This window comes from Coptis chinensis, chromosome 6 (assembly GCF_015680905.1).
Source record: "Coptis chinensis isolate HL-2020 chromosome 6, ASM1568090v1, whole genome shotgun sequence".
Lineage (NCBI taxonomy): Eukaryota > Viridiplantae > Streptophyta > Magnoliopsida > Ranunculales > Ranunculaceae > Coptis > Coptis chinensis.
Genome location: NC_141461.1, coordinates 7,885,077 through 7,901,695, shown reverse-complemented (window position 1 = coordinate 7,901,695; position 16,619 = coordinate 7,885,077). Strand labels below are relative to the sequence as shown.

Sequence of the window (16,619 nt, the reverse complement as noted above, 5' to 3'; positions counted from 1 at the left end):
AGGGACCTTTTAGTGCTTATAAAAGTGTTCTACTTTAGTGAGAGTAGGTCAAGGGACCTTTTAGCGCTTATGTAAGCATTCTGCTCCAGTGAGCATAGGTCCAGGGACCTTTTAGCACTTATGTAAGTGTTCTGCTCCAGTAGGTCAAGGGACCTTTTAGCGTTTATGGAAGTGTTCTGCTCGAGTGAGCGAAATTTAGGTCAAGGGACCTTTTAACGCTTATGTAAGCGTTCTGCTCCAGTAGGTCAAGGGACCTTTTAACGCTTATAGAAGCGTTCTTCTCGAGTAAGCGTAGGTTAAGGGACTTTTTAGCGCTTATGTAAGTATTATGCTCCAATGGGTCAAGGGACCTTTTAGTGCTTATGGAAGCGTTCTACTCGAGTGAGCGTAGGTCAAGAGACTTTTTAGCGCTTATGTAAGTGTTCTGCTCTAGTGAGCATTGGTCCAGGGACCTTTTAGCGTTTATGTAAGTGTTCTGCTCCAGTAGGTCAAGGGACCTTTTAGCGCTTATGGAAGCATTCTGCTCGAGTGAGCGTAGGTCATGGGACCTTTGAGCGCTTATGTAAGCGTTTTGCTCTAGTGGGTCAAGGGACCTTTTAGTGCTTATGGAAGTCTGCATTGAATTGATCCTAGAAGTGTATGCATATCTTCAATTAACGAGAATTGATGGGCTATGTAACCTCTGAGCTCGAGTGAGCGTAGGTCAAGGGGCCTTTTAGCGCTTATGTAAGCATTCTGCTCCAGTAGGTCAAGGGCCCTTTTAGTGCTTATGGAAGCGTTCTGCACTGAATTGATCCTAGAAGTGTATGTCCTCAATTAGCGAGAATTGATGGGCTATGTAGCCTCTGAGCTCGAGTGAGCGTATGTCAAAAGACCTTTTAGCGTTTATGTCAGCGTTCTGCATGAGTAGGTCAAGGGATTTTTTAGTGCTTATGGAAGCATTCTGCACTGAATTGATCCTAGAAGTGTAAGTCCTCAATTAGCGAGAATTGATGGGTTATGTAGCCTCTGAGCTCGAGTGAGCATAGATCAAATGACCTTTTAGCGCTTATGTAAGCATTCTGCTCTAGTAGGTCAAGGGACCTTTTAGTTCTTATGGAAGCGTTCTGCACTGAATTGATCCTAGAAGTGTAGGTCTTCAATTAGCGAGAATTGATGGGCTATGTAGCCTCTGAGTTCGAGTGAGCGTAGGTCAAGGGACCTTTTAGTGTTTATGTAAGCGCTTTGCTCCAATAGGTCAAGGGACCTTTTAGTGCTTATGGAAACGTTCTGCACTGAATTGATCCTAGAAGTGTAAGTCCTCAATTAGCTAGAATTGATGGGCTATGTAGACTCTGAGCTCGAGTGAGTGTTTTGATTTGGAGATGCAGTTAATAGCTAGCCTTGAATTGGTGTGACTATAGTTGGCCCCAGTTTTGGAGCTTGATTGACCTGTAAAAAATGTGAGCTAGCACCAAAGAGTTAGTATGAACTAACAGTAGTAGTTTTGGATATGCATGGAGCATAATAACATAATTGAACATGTTTAGATGGCAATAATGAGCTCCAGTCCGGAGATTGTTGTGGCTAGACCCCAGTGTGCATTGGAGCTTGATTGACCTTCACTAGATCGAATTGTGTGTATGGCTGTTGTGAGCCCCAATTCAGCGTGTAGCTAGCCCCTAGTTCTTGTTGTAAGACAACCTGACAAGGAGCAAGCTGAAAAACAGATTTGTTGTATTGAAACTTCATGTGGTAAAGGTGTTGCATGCAAACTTTTCCTAAAAAACTTCAAGCTCAAAAGAGACTCAAATTCGGATGAATTGTAGCCCTTCAAATTCTGACCAATGCCATCTCTGAGCTGGCGAGGTTGATCCAAGCGCTTTTGTCGGCCTCCAATTTAAAGTTCGAGCAACCTGTAATGGGTTAATAATGTGACCGACGACGACCTCCAACATATCGATCTATGCATGAAACAACAGTAGCAGACTCCCAACTGGTGTGAGTGCGCGCTGATGTCATACGATTGAGAATGCTAAATTGGTAATGGTAGACATGCTTGTCTCCATTTTAAAAGGGTGACCCAATGTAAATACAAGAAATTTTGCCTGGTCCTTATATTCACAACTGGAGTTTCAAAATGTAAAAAGTCACAACAATAAATTGAGATGACTTCTGTGACTGTCATTACATCCCAATATTAGTTGTTAAGCCGTAACCATTGAGTCAAATGTAACGGAATTTGTAATAATATAGATCACTTTAGAGACGATCAAATCATGACTTGACCTATTTAAATGAGTTGAGGCGCGCCGAACTCTGATAATGTTATAATTAGACAAATCAATTATATGCTATACCAAAAGAGTTGGTAATAAGTTGTAGTAGAATATCGAAAAAAGAAAGAAGAAATTGTTTTGGAAAGGCAACGATCTAAAGCCCCCACTCAAGTCTTCTTGCGATCTGATTTTCCGAGTCTTGGACGTTGGAAACCAAAGTAGAGATTGAAACTTGATGGCAACAGTAAATGAGTACCACGATTGAGTGTATAATCTAACAAGGAATAATAGCAAAATGAAAGGATCCAAATCTAAATTATGACGCTCAAGAATAATTCTTGCAAATGACAGTTTGTTTGCCTGACCAGGTCGATTGAATGGTAAAATATTAATTGAAGCAGTAGTATGTATGTGTTAACTTATCCTTCGTTAGTAAGATACGAAACACTAAAATCTAATGTATATGATTATGAAGTAAGCTCTTTCATAATCAAGATGATAACTAGAGCCTGATATATAGTAGATATTGCAAGCTCATTGATATCAGATATATCCATTTTAAAATGGATTTGCTAATGAAAAGAATGACTATGAGTCAAGAATTAAAGAATTTGATTGGTAACTTATCTGTACGCCTTGACTTTTTGTTTCCGACTCCCCTCGCAAATGCAATGAAACTCCACTTTTGAGTTTGTCCATGGCTTTTTCATATCACCATGCTTCGTGGGCTTGAGAAGAACGAATGAAGAGTTTGATTTTCTCAAGTACTCCTCCCCACAGATGGCGCCAATGTAAAGGTTCTATTTGGGCAAACCTTACGTGTGTAGGGAATTTGGATAGAATGATATTGTGACTGGGTTTGAAGGATCGAACTACCTACATATCCAGTTCGCTGACGAACTGGAATCAAGTCGAACGTAATTCATTGTTTGAATTCTATGATCAGATGATCGATGGCGAACGGAGAAGATGGAGAGTGGAGAAGAAGCATCGAATTATCCTCTCTTGTTTAAAGAGTGGAGAGAAAATATATAGAATTCCCTCCCCCCTTTGGTACTCCATGAATTGAATGAGATCCACCTTTGGTGCTCCATTCGTTGATAATATTTAATGCATGTATTCATGTTCATTTTGTAACCATTTGGTAACTCATAACTCTTGAGATGATACTAATTGTAATGATCCAATAAGTTAGTCTCAAGATATGATCAACAACAACGACACGTGTCGCGAATATATTGATGACAATATATGTCCCCCACAAGAGTTATCCCTCACATGAGGAAGAAGGAAAAAATAGGTATTGTTAGGTGGTGAAGAAGTCGCAGACGCCGACGCGCTCAGTTAATTCGTGCATATAAGCACCAGCCGCCTTTGCCGTGAAAAAGAAGATAGTTTTTTTTTCAGCCTCTCACAAAACATGTCTACTAGAGTTTGGGAAACTAGAAATATAAGAGGGCGCGCACACGCGCTCATGCATAAACATGCCAGGTTCTGATTTTTCTACAGTAAACATGAAATTTTGTAGACTCGTCAAAATTTTAAATTACTATAAAAACAAAAGTTAAGTCTTGGAAAACAAAGTCTTGAATAGAAACCTAATTTTGTAAGCAACCAAAATTGAGAGAAAACCCTTGCAAAAAGAAAAAGCTTGTAAGGAGAGAGGAGTGATCTGGTAAGTTTGGAGAGACGTGAGAAGAGTGATTATAATTTTCCTTCCCATACTTATAAAAAGATTTGCTCTTTTGGAAGTAAGCATCATTGGATGAACAACGTTACATCTTGTGTTGTGGTATGTTTTATTTTTTTTATATTACTATTGTCTGTTTGTGATAGTTATATCCATAGTTTACGTTTGTGGTTGTTGGTTGTAGTGAAAGATTAGATTTTTTTTATTGGAGTAGTAGATTGTCTAAGTGCAAGCTATCTTAGTATGGATCGATTGGTATCGTTTTTCCCAATAAGTGGTATCAGAGCCAGGTTAGATTAATCACATGGTAAAGAGGAACGAAAGAACAGGCCGAGATACTACCGCACTAGTAGATGATGGTCTAGTGGAAATTGTGTCAGATTGTGGTGAGTGCTGTGTTAGTACCTCATGTCATGATACAGAGTGGGTGATAGATACAGGAGCACCCTATCACGTCACACCGCACAAGAGTTTTTTCACTACCTACAACTGTGGTGAAATTGGTGAGGTAAAGATGGGTAACATTGGAGTCTCTAAGTTGTAAACATTGGTGATGTTCATGTAGAAACCAATGTCGACTACACCTTGACACTCAAGGATGTAAGACATGTCCCTGACATTCGGCTAAGCCTAATTTCCGCTGGAAATTTAGATGATGATGACTTTCAAAACTCGTTTGGTAACGGGGTATGGAAACTGAGCAGAGGTTCCAATGTAGTAGCAAAAGGGAAGAAAACTTGCTCGCTTTACAAGACACAATCTAGTTTGTGTAAAGCAGAGTTGAATGCGGCACAAGAAGAAGCTTCTTCCGAACTATGACATAATAGACTGTGTCATATGGTAAAAAAAGGCATGGAAGTTCTTGCCAAGAAAAATGCATTACCAAACATCAAATGTACGCATTAATATAGATGTACTCATTGTTTAGTTGGAAAGCAACACAGAGTGTCTTTCCAAAGATTCACTTCTCACCGAAAAGAGAATGTCCTTGAGCTAGTACACACATATTTATGTGGTCTTATGAAAGTGATGTCCCACGGGGGAGTTTTGTACTTCTTGACTTTCATTGATGATGCGTCAAGAAAGATATGGGCATATAGTCTGAAGACAAAAGATGAAATTCTTGGCGTGTTCAAGATTTTCCATAGCATGGTGGAAAGAGAAACAGGGAAGCCTTTGAAGTGTATTCACTCAGATAATGGGGGAGAGTACATTGGGCCATTTGAAGAGTATTGCAAGAGTCATGGGATTCATCATGAGCAGACAATTTCCAAAACATCACAGCAGAATAGTATAACCGAGAGGATGAATCGTACCATTGTAGAGAGGATGAGATGCATAATGTCTCACTCTAAGTTACCAAGGAGTTACTGGGTAGAAGCAATGCGCACAGCCGTACATGTGATCAACCTATCAACTTTGAAGCCCTTGAATAGTGATTATCCAGAGAGAGTATGGTCAGGCAAAGATGTTGATTATGGATACTTGAGGGTATTTGGGTGCAGAGCATTTGTTCATATTCCTAAGGATGAGAGATCCAAGCTTGATGACGAAACCAAGCAGTGCATTTTTCTGGATTATGGGGATGTGAAGTTTGGTTACAAACTTTATGATCCGATCAACAAGAAGGTAATCCGAAGTTGAGATGTTGTGTTCTTTGAAGACCAAACAATAGCAGACTTTGAGAATGGTGAGAAGCTAGAAGCTTTCATTGATGATCTTGTTGACTTAGAACTAGAAGTTCCTACTGTGGAACGTGCAGAAGGCATTGAGACTGCAGAGAACCATGGGTTTGAATCCCATGAAGATGATCCTATTTCTCATGATGGGATAGAACATATTGATATAGAAGATGTAGATGAAGTGCATGAACCACCACTTGAGTAAGAAGAAATCCATCCTCCTGAGCCACAAGAAGATGGGGTAAGGAGATCCGAGAGAGAAAGACAAGCTTCAACCAGGTTTCCACCACATATGTATGTTTTACTATCTGATGGTGGAGAACCTATGTACTATCAAGAGACTTTTAAAGGTACAGACAAGGAGAAGTGGTTGAAGGCCATGCAAGATGAGATAGATTCTTTGCATAAGAATCACACTTATGACTTCGTTGAGAAACCGAAAGGAAGAAAAGTTCTCAAGAATAAGTAGATCTACAAAGTCAAGCATGAGGAAAATAATCCACATCCAAGGCATAAAGCTCGCCTTACTGTGAAGGGATTCCGTCAAAGGAAAGGTATTAACTTTGATAAAATTTTCTCTCCTGTAGTTAAAATGACTTCTATCAGGGTGGTATTGGGTTTGGCCGCAAGAATGAACCTAGAGGTTGAGCAACTAAATGTCAAAACAACTTTTCTTCATGGAGATTTTAAGAAAGATGTCTACATGGACCATCCAGAGGGGTTTGAGGTCAAAGGTAAGGAGCACCTGGTATGCAAGCTGAAAAAGAGTTTGTATGGGTTGAAGCAAGCACCGAGACAGTGATACATGAAGTTTGAGTCTTTTATGGTGATGCATGGATACAAGAAGTCTGCTTCCAATCATTGTGTGTTTGTTCAAAAATTTCCATACAGGGATTTCATAGTGCTCTTGTTGTATGTGGATGATATGTTGATAGTTGGCCAAAACATCAACAAGATATCCAAACTGAAGAAAGACTTGAGTAAGTCCTTTGAAATGAAGGATTTGGGTCAAGCAAAGCAGATACTTGGGATCAGGATCACTTGTGACAAAAAGAGTGGGAAGTACAAGCACACAAGAAAAACGAGGAGCAACAATGGCGGAAGCACTAACCTGAAGAGCTCTAGCCTCTGCGTTTCTGGAAACAAAACAAAAATTGGCTTTTCGGATCTCCAAAAGTTGTTTTATATAACTGCCCCTCCAGTTCCCAACGCATTATGATTACAACCTAAACCCTAGCCCACACGCCTACCAAAGACCTGTCTTTTCAAGAGTCCGAAAAAAGCGGCGACACGTTTCCTCACCAACTGCTCAGATTCACTCACGTGCCCGCCACGTGCCCATTTTCACCCCACATCAGTTCGTCATACACCACTCACCGACCTCCATAGCACGGTGGGTATTTTCGTTCACGCCAGATCGCTGCCTCACTCATGCCCAACACGCGCCACTGTTTTCTCTCAGTAGATCACTTCAATGTATAGCACAACCTACTGAGAGGGAGCTGTGTAAGGGAGTGATATTCTCATTCAGGAATATCAGGCACGTGTCCAACATAGCGGAAATACCACAACGACCTCTGACCTATGTCCCCGAACTGCCTTCAGAGCGACCTACAACATTAGCTCACACACCCGAGCTACGAGATCGTTCCAAAACAAATCGACTCGTGTATCCTCACGCAGAGCGTTCTATCGCGTGACACAGCCTATCTTCTAGAAGCAATCATTGCCAAGGCCATACTTCCACATTCCCTTACCGCAAATTGTGAACCACTGTAACCACTCCTCATCATTACAAAATTCCTATCAACTCCTTTCCAATATGCTAGCTCGATCCCAACCATTCATTTGTGATTGTTATTCCACGTGTTGGGTAGATCTCCACTTTCACCAGCTATAAATATCTCCTGCGTGAACTACGTCAGACTTGATTCTTCTCTCCACCCAGAATCGAGAGATAGATACGTAAGCAGTTCGTTTAACAACGAACTCGGTCTTTACCATTTCCAAACCCATTCTCCTCTTGTTGAGATTATTCCACCCCAATTTCTAGGTGTGTTCCACCTATTTCTCTCTCGAGCCACCTCTCAGAATTGACCCTTCACATAAGTTCGAGCTTATGGAGAAATTGGCAATTTAACATGGTATCAGTGCTTAGGTTTATAAGAGGTCTCGGGTTCAAGTCTTGTCAGGTGAAAATTGCACAAAAAATTTAAAAAAAAAAGTACCCACCTATGTAATTGGCAATTTAACACCTCTCCTATCACATTTGTAATGGATATCTAAAACGCTCCTTTACATTAGCCATCTCCAAAAATCAGCTGAAATGCAGGCTCACCAGATAAAATGACTTTGTGTAAGAGAATCTACGAGGAATCATGTCATTAATTAGGACTTCATCCAACTTTAAATGCACTCTGTATAAATTTCCATGCTGTGGAAATCCCAAAGTTAGTGCGACATTTTCATCAAAATTGTCACCACCCAAACAATGAGTTTAAAGGAGACGACGGTACTAGTTTTTGCAGCATTTCTTCTTTTATACAGTCAAGTGGAAGGAAGGAGTGTATCTGAATATCAATCTTGGCATAAGAAAGCTATAAAGATCATAACAGTGGGTACTTCTTTCAGGCTTCATTTCCATATAATTTGTGTCTGTGACTCTGTGTGTGTCTGCGTGTTTCATTTTTCTTTTCGGGACTATATATGTTTGATTTTTGTTCAAAAATGATTTGATCGTGGTGTTTCCATTGACAAATTTCTTCATCAATTATTTTTTTTCTTAATGAAATAAGTTTAACTTGTCGTAATTTAAGTTTTTAGCTCCAACATCCCCATTCCCCAACGCGAAGGTGGGAAATTGGTGCCAAAACCTAGCCTTGTGCCTAACCCCCAACAGCCCCACCAGGGAGTGCATGACCAAGTAACAAGCAACTGGACACCTCAAGAAACTGATCAAAATCGTTGAAATCTCCTCATAACAGTTGAAATTTCATGTCGAGTTAGTCTTAACAAAGCTGGACAACAAAATGTCATCAACTGATTATTTACCTCAACGAGTTGATTTTCATATTCCAAGATCTGATTATTGTCTTCTTTTTTTAAAAAAAAAATCTTACCAGAATTGCTTCAAAACTTTGATTAAAAATACAAAATGCTTCAAAACAACCAACTAAGCAAGCAGGTATTTTGTGTTTGGAATTGGCGTTAAATTTTCCCGAGTCGAAATCTTATTCTGATTGATATAGAGTTGAGCACAAGGCCAGTTTTACCTTCAAGTCTTCAACACATTGTTCTTAATATTTGAATTTTCTCCAGCTTAAAAGTCAATAAGAAACAACGTTGTCTTTTTCCGTGACTTCAACAGACTGAAGCAGGACAGATATTCGATTGCGTGAATATTTATGAACAACCTGCAATGAATCATCCTTTGAGCAAGAATCACAAAATCCAGGTTCTCATTTTCACATCTTTATGCTATCTGTCTCTTTGTAATTCATATTGTTCTACATCCCATGTAACTGTATAAGCAATGTTACAAAGAAATCATCGGACATCAAGAACCAGGAGATGGACATGCCTTTTTCTTATATTTTGCGCAAAATATCTCTATATAATTTAATTGACTTACAACGTAGACAAAATATACAAATAGCAAATATGCATACATGTTTGAAAATTCCTTTGCATTCACTCAGATACTCATTTAACTACACATTCTTCATGTTACGCAGCTCAAACCAACCTCCTTTCCAGAAGGCATTAGGAAAGAAATTTCTTCAAAGTTCATGTCTAACTACTCGCAAATTGGGATCAAAAGCTTGGGATGTCCACCAGGAACAGTCCCCATTTTGAGAGTCCAGAAAGATGTTTTGAGAAGGTCCAACGTTATACCTAATAGACCTGGAACTGATGTACCTTATTCACCTGGTCATCATGTGAGTAAAATAATCATCTTGATGGTGTTGAGGAACATCTAAAATCTGAAAAGACTAACGTACTGCTCTACTTTCAGATAATAGTTGCCCAAACAAAGATAAATGAGAACATGAAGTATCATGGGACTAGAACTTACATGGCTGTATATACTCCAAAAGTTACAGCTGATCAATTTAGTGAAGGTGCAATCTGGATAACAAATCAACTCAATAGCATTCGAGTTGGATGGACAGTAAGTCATAGCCATTCTCCATTCACACCATCTCTCTTTCTCTGTCTAATCTTTCTTGGTTCTTACATTCATTAGGAGACTTAAAAGTTTTTGCACATTTTCGTTATTAGGTAAATCCAACATTATATGGAGATAATCGCACTCATCTGTTCGGCTACTGGACGGTAGACGTCCATCATTTATGCTTTGTTTTGTTTGATTTAAAATTTAATTACTAATAAATTAATTTTCCATTTTTTTTATGAACAAACAGGCTGATGGCTTCAATCAGACAGGTTGTTTCGATATTCGCTGTGCAGGTTTTGTGCAAATAAGTGCCGAGACTACACTGGGATTAATCTTAGAACCAACTTCTCATGGAAGAGTTCAATATGAAGGACTGTTCCATGTTTTCCAGGTTATTTCCTATGTTAATCCAAAAACTAGTACTCCTTGGTATTTTTTTGGTTTCTAGTTACAATAATTTGTGCCATTGCAGGACTCGAAAACTGGGGATTGGTGGCTGTCTATACTACCCCATGATTTATTAATAGGATACTGGCCAAAGTACCTATTCACAAGTTTGGCTAGTCATGCTAATGAAATTGCATGGGGAGGGGAGGTTTTTAGTCCTTTAAATGAACCATCCCCTCCAATGGGGAGTGGCCAATTTGTTATCAGAGACATGCAACTCACCTGTTATGCTAGAGCTATCCAAATAATTGATGAATATTACAACTATAAAGATCTTAGGAATACTGCAATAAATATTGAGGGATATAATTCTAAATGTTATGGTGCAAGTTATGTTGGGTTCAGAAGGTACATTGGGTATATTGTTTTGTTTGGAGGAGCAGGGGGTGGGGATTGTTCAGGGTAAGGTGATATGATTCTAAATAAATCTTGTTGGACAAGTCTTTGGGGATGCTTATGCATATCGCAAGTGTTTTGGATTATTGCTGATCTACCTGAAGGCTAAGATATTCCTTAACTTTCTGCACCAGCCATAAAAAAAAACTTCAAGCAAATTTCTAATCACTCATCAGATAGGCAAAAACATCTCAAAGCAAGTTATTTCTAGAAAATTTGATAAGAACATGAACCATGGGCTGATTGGATCAGCTATTCAAACCTTCACCATAAAGTCTTCCCTACAACAACTTACCCAGTTGTGAGTTGCCCAGTTCAACCACAGACAAAATCAACTCGTTCTTTCCTACTCCTAACAGTAGTCCTAAGTCCCAACAGACAGGCCATAACGTTTCTACGGCTTAATGGCTTATATAGGAGAAACTGAGAAAGGGCAGTATATTAAAATAGTTGATCCAATATTATATTACCAGAATAGATCGACACTGGTTCATGGACTCATAGCCACTTGATTTAGGCTGTGTTTTGTGTTTGGTTCACTGAAATCTGATTCTAAAAAACCAAAACAGATTCTTTGATTTGGTTTTCTATGTAATGATTTTCCAAGAATTTGGATTTTATCTGTTTGGTTGGAAATGGGAAAGTTTGTTGTAGTTGAGTGTAGTTTGGGAGTATTGGATCAAGGCTTGTGAAACTTGTGTGAAGTAGGAAATCAAAACCTTTTGAAACCTGCCATCTCTAAAATCTCTCTCTCTGTGTTAAAATGGAGGTTGTTTTCTGATAAATTAGAGAGAGAGAGATTGATTTGAGAGAATATTTACTTGATTAATTTCTACTGTTTACACAATTGTTTATATAGAGATTACAAGTTTCTAATACGTACACATTGTTTCTATCTACGTTAATAGAAATCCTAAAACAAATAGGAAACAAACGGTACAGGCTGCGATACTGGAATGGAAGGCACGAGCACGCTCCAGTTGTTCGATGTCAGAGCGCGTGCGCGCTCTGTCTTCTAATACTCCCCCTCAAGTTGGAGAGTGAATGTCAAGAACTCCTAACTTGCGAATTAATCTTAGAAAAGTGTCCTTGCCGAGAGGTTTAGTGAAGGTGTCAGCCACCTGATCTGAGGATGGAACGAACTAATAACTTGGTCTGTATCTTGTCACGTAAGAAATGACAGTCCAATTCGATGTGTGATTCGTTCGTTCATGGAAAACTGGATTCTGAGAGATGTGGAGTGTAGCCTGATAGTCGCAGAACATGGTCATCGGAGAAGGGTGAGAGATGCCTAAATCATGCAGAAGATACTTCAACCATTGAAGTTCACACGCAAAGGTAGCCATGGATTGATATTCGGCTTCAGCAAAAGAACGGGATACAGTGCTCTGTACGTTTCTTTGTTCTCCAGGAGATAGGACTATAACCAAGAAAAGTGCAATAACCACTAGTAGAACGATGAGTGACAGGACATCAAGCCCAATCAGAGTCACAGAAGTCGGAGATGTGTAAAGAACTAGTAGCGGATAAGAGAGTCCCTTTGTTGATCGAACCTTTAAGGTAGCGGAGTATACGATGAGCAGCATCGAGTTGTGGAATCCGTGGGGACTGCATGAAATGGCTGAGATAATTAACAAAATAAGTAATATCTGGTCGTTTAACTGTGAGATATAGGAGACGCCCAATCAAGCAACGATAGACAGTAGGATCCTAAAGTAACGTGTCATCATTGGTATTGAGGTTGATGTTTGTTCCATAGGGAACTCAGAAATATGACCACCAGTGGTACCACAATCAGACAAAATGTCCAAAAGACATTTGCGTTGTGTAAGAAATAATCATTCTTTGGATCGAGCTACCTCAATACCCAAGAAATATTTAAGACGTCCCAAGTCCTTGATATAGAACTTTGCTTCTAAAAATTGCTTCAAGTTCCGAATGAGAGATAGATTGTTGCCTGTGATTAGAATGTCGTCCACATATATAAACAAGAACAAATGTAAAATTATAACCACGAATATGAGTGAACATAGAATAATTAGACTTAGACTGAGTGAAGCCGGCATTGACAAGAGTGGTAGATAGTTTGGCAAACCATTGCCGAGAAGCCTGCTTGAGTCCATATAAGGACTTATTAAGGCGACAGATCCTGTGCTCCCCCTATTTGGCAAAGCCAAGAGGTAAGGTCATGTAGACAATTTCATCCAAATCGCCTTGGAGAAAGGCATTATGGACATCCAGCTGATGAAGGGACCAATGTCTGATAGTAGCAATGGAGAGAAGTAATCGAATAGTGACTAATTTAGCAACAGGTGCAAAAGTGTCATGATAGTCTCGTCCTTCAATCTGATTTAACCATTGGCAACAAGACAAGCTTTGTAACGCTCAATAGACCCATCTACATGATATTTAATCTTGAAAACCCATTAACAACCAATAGGCTTAAGATGAGGGGATAACGGAACAAGAGCCCATGTGTTATTCTGTTCCAAAGATGCAATTTCAGTAGCCATAGCAGCTCTCCATTCTGAGATTTTTACAGCTTGAGAAAAAGATGTAGGAACAACTGAAGAAGACACTTTAGACAAAAAAACTTTATGACAAGTAGAAAAATTAGTATCAGAAATATAGAAAGCCATAGGATATGGAGTGGAAGATTGTGTTACCTTAGAGTCCGATTGGATGAGGTTTGCCGAACGAGGGACTGTAGGTGTCTTGGTGAGAGTAGGGCAATGATAATCTTTGATGAGAAGTGGTGGGGGGTTTCACACTCTAGTAGATCGAGGTAAGGTTGGAGGGTTGGGTTGTGGTGGCTGAGGGAGTTCCAAAATTGCAAGTGACGGAGCTGACTGAGTTGAAAGATTGTCAGGAGGGAGGGCACGTGCACGTTCTATTTGTACGGGATCATAGGGAGCGCACGCTCTGTCTACTGGAGTTACAGGAGGGAGGGCGTGTGCACGCTCAATTTGTGCTGGATTAGAGCGCTTGCGTGCTATGTCTACTGGAGTGACAGGAGAAGATTGAATGTCGAAAGTTTCATTGTCTGGGATGGGTAAGGGATAAACTGGCAGATGTGATGGTGGGGAAGATAAATGTTGATATGGGAATATAGTCTCATGGAAAATCACGTCATGGGAAATATAAATTTTCTTAGAAGATAAATCATAAATGCGATAGCCTTTCTGAGCATAAGGATAACCAATGAAGATGACAGGTTTTCCGCAGTGATCAAACTTATTTTTAATGGAAGTGTTGTGAGCAAAACATAAACAATCAAAAACACGAAGATGGGCAAGAGTAGGAGGTGTTGTAAACAAAAACTCATGAGGTGATTTGCCATTTAACAAGGGGCTAGAAATTTTGTTAATGAGATAGCTGCGGTGAGAATGCATTCACCACCCCAGAAGGATAACGGAGATGAGCTTGAAAATGTAATGCTCGTACGTGTGCAACGTTGAGCAAGCGACGATGTTTTCTTTCAACAACAGCGTTTTGTTGGGGAGTAGCAACACAACTACATTGGTGGATAACCCCATGTTTGGAAAAAAAAATTGTTGCATGTTATGGGATATAAATTCGGATCCATTGTTGGATCGAAGGACTTGGATTTCATGAAAATGGTCATCAATGTTGCTATGGACAAATATGAGCGAATGTATTGTAGAATTAAATTGAGTATGAACCATGGCAAAAAAAGATTGTAAATACATAGCAGTTTTAGATTTGACAGTCATAAGATAAATTCATGTAACACAACTAAAATCATCAACAATAGTTAAGAAAAAATGAGCATTGGAATAGAATGGTAAATGAAAAGGACCCCAAATGTCACAATGAATTATTTGAAAAGGTCTAATAGTTTTTATTGAATAATGAGAAAACATACATTGCAAATAGCATTATTGGAACTAGAAATGAAAGGAAACTGCTTAGCTAAAATCTGCAAAGGCGTGGAAGAGAGATGTCCTAAGCGATAATGCCATAAATTATTGGTGGTAGAGTTGTGGGATGAGCAAACGGAAGCTAGTTGGAGATGGTAGAGTCCCCCATTAAGCCGTCCCAATCCAATCTTCTTCTTCGCTAACTGGTCCTGAAAAAGGCAAGAATCATTAGTGAACGTGACAGAGATAGGGTGAGACTTGACTAGTTCACTAATGGAAAGCAAATTAAAATGAAAAGTGGAAACAAACAGAACGTTGTCAAGATGCAATAAAGGAGAGAGAATAACACTACCAACATGAGTAATTAAATGGTATGATCTATCCGGAAGTTTAAGAGTAGAATGTGTTAAGCAAGTATGATAATGAGAAAATAGATATAATGAGGAACAGACATGATTGGTAGCACGCACCAGACTCAATGATCCATGCATATGGATTTAGAAAAACATGAGAGAGAAATACATGTCAGTCTTGCTTGTGAAGTGGTGCTACTTGAATCAAGCAAACTGAGAAGTTGGTTGTATGGTTTTGTGGAAAAAACAAGAGAATTGGAGTCCGTAGCAACCGAATTGGCTTGAGCAGGCTTGGGGGGATAATTGTGCAGTTTGTAATATGTACCAATATGATGTCCAACTCGGTTATAGTGATTGCATAATGGACGAGCGCGTGCGCGCTCTAGTTACCCTATATCTGAGGGCACGCGCACTCGAGGCTGTTGCGAACCAGTGTTTTGCTGCAGAGGTTTAGATGGGCCTATTTCGAAGAAGAAACCCAGTTGGTCTTTTGAAAGTGGATACTCAGGGCAACATCGTCTAGAGCATAAGGAAGAGAGAGTGCATGAGTCTCTTGTTGCTTCTCTTCTTGTCGGATTAAAGAATAAATCTTGGACATACGAGGAAAAGGATCCATTAAGAGAATTTGACTGTGAATGGATTGAAAACGAGCATCTAGGCCTTGCATAAATTTCATAGAACGACCGTCTTCAATCTCTTTGGCAAAAATATATGCATGACCACAAGTACAAGCAGGCATAGTAGACAAAGAACTTAATTCATCCCATAAAGATTTAAGCAAAGTGAAGTAAACAGATACCGGACGATTATCTTGTTTGAGAAGAGTGACAGAATCCTTCAGTTGAAAGACCTTGGGTGCATTAGTTTGTGAAAAACGGTCACCTAGATCTTTCCAGATTTTGGATGCAGAGTCGGCATAGAGGATGTTTCCACGGATATCTAGAGTAACAGAATTGAGAATCCATGAAGCAACTAGGTCATCACATCGCGACCAGTTGGATTTTTCTTTGGGAGTAGTGGGAGGTGTGACAGAGCCATCGACAAAACCAAATTTATTCTTTGCTCGAAGGGATCTAGAAATAGATTGTAACCAAGTTGGATAATTGTCACCGGATAACAGAGGAGAGACGAGAATAGCCGTAGGACTATCTGAGTAGTGTACAAAGAAAGAATCATCTGAACCTAAAGGAGAGTCATTATTGGTGTTTGAGGCATCGGCCATTGAGAATTGAGAGGAGGCGGAAGCTTAGAGCGGTTAGGGTTAAGGTTTGGATCGAAATTAGGCTAATACCGTACCATGATAAATTAGAGAGAAAGATTGAGTTGAGAGAATATTTACGTGATTAATTTCTACTGTTTACACAATTGTTTATATAGAGATTATAAGTTTCTAATACGTACACATTGTTTCTATCTACGTTAATATAAATCCTAAAACAAATAGGAAACAAACGGTACAGGGTGCGATACTGGAATGGAAGGCGTGTGCGCGCTCTAGTTGTTCGATGTCAGAGCGCGCACTCTTCTAATATTTTCCTCCTTTTTAACACATTTGAAGAATCTGTTTTCTAGTTTTTTATTTTCCATTGTGAACCAAACATTCAAAAGTTTTCAATTTCCTTGGAAACACTTTCTTTTTCTCAATTTTCTTTGAACCAAAGACAGCCTTAATTTCAAGTAGTTTTTTTGTAAGCTAAAAACATTGATTACAAGCTTTCCAATTCAATGAAATTCC

General features: G+C 39.4%; 1 protein-coding gene across 1 annotated transcript; it reads left to right on the top strand.

The window, feature by feature from the left end:
* The first annotated feature begins 7,977 nt into the window (after positions 1 to 7,977).
* LOC147491220 (protein neprosin-like) lies at positions 7,978 to 10,770 on the top strand. The gene is made up of 7 exons (XM_086564413.1): positions 7,978 to 8,244; positions 8,998 to 9,084; positions 9,365 to 9,568; positions 9,646 to 9,801; positions 9,912 to 9,965; positions 10,055 to 10,198; positions 10,280 to 10,770. The coding sequence occupies exons 1-7, from the start codon at positions 8,122 to 8,124 to the stop codon at positions 10,658 to 10,660; spliced, it is 1,149 nt and encodes a 382-aa protein (XP_086420539.1). The 5' UTR covers positions 7,978 to 8,121; the 3' UTR covers positions 10,661 to 10,770.
* The last annotated feature ends 5,849 nt before the right edge of the window (positions 10,771 to 16,619 follow it).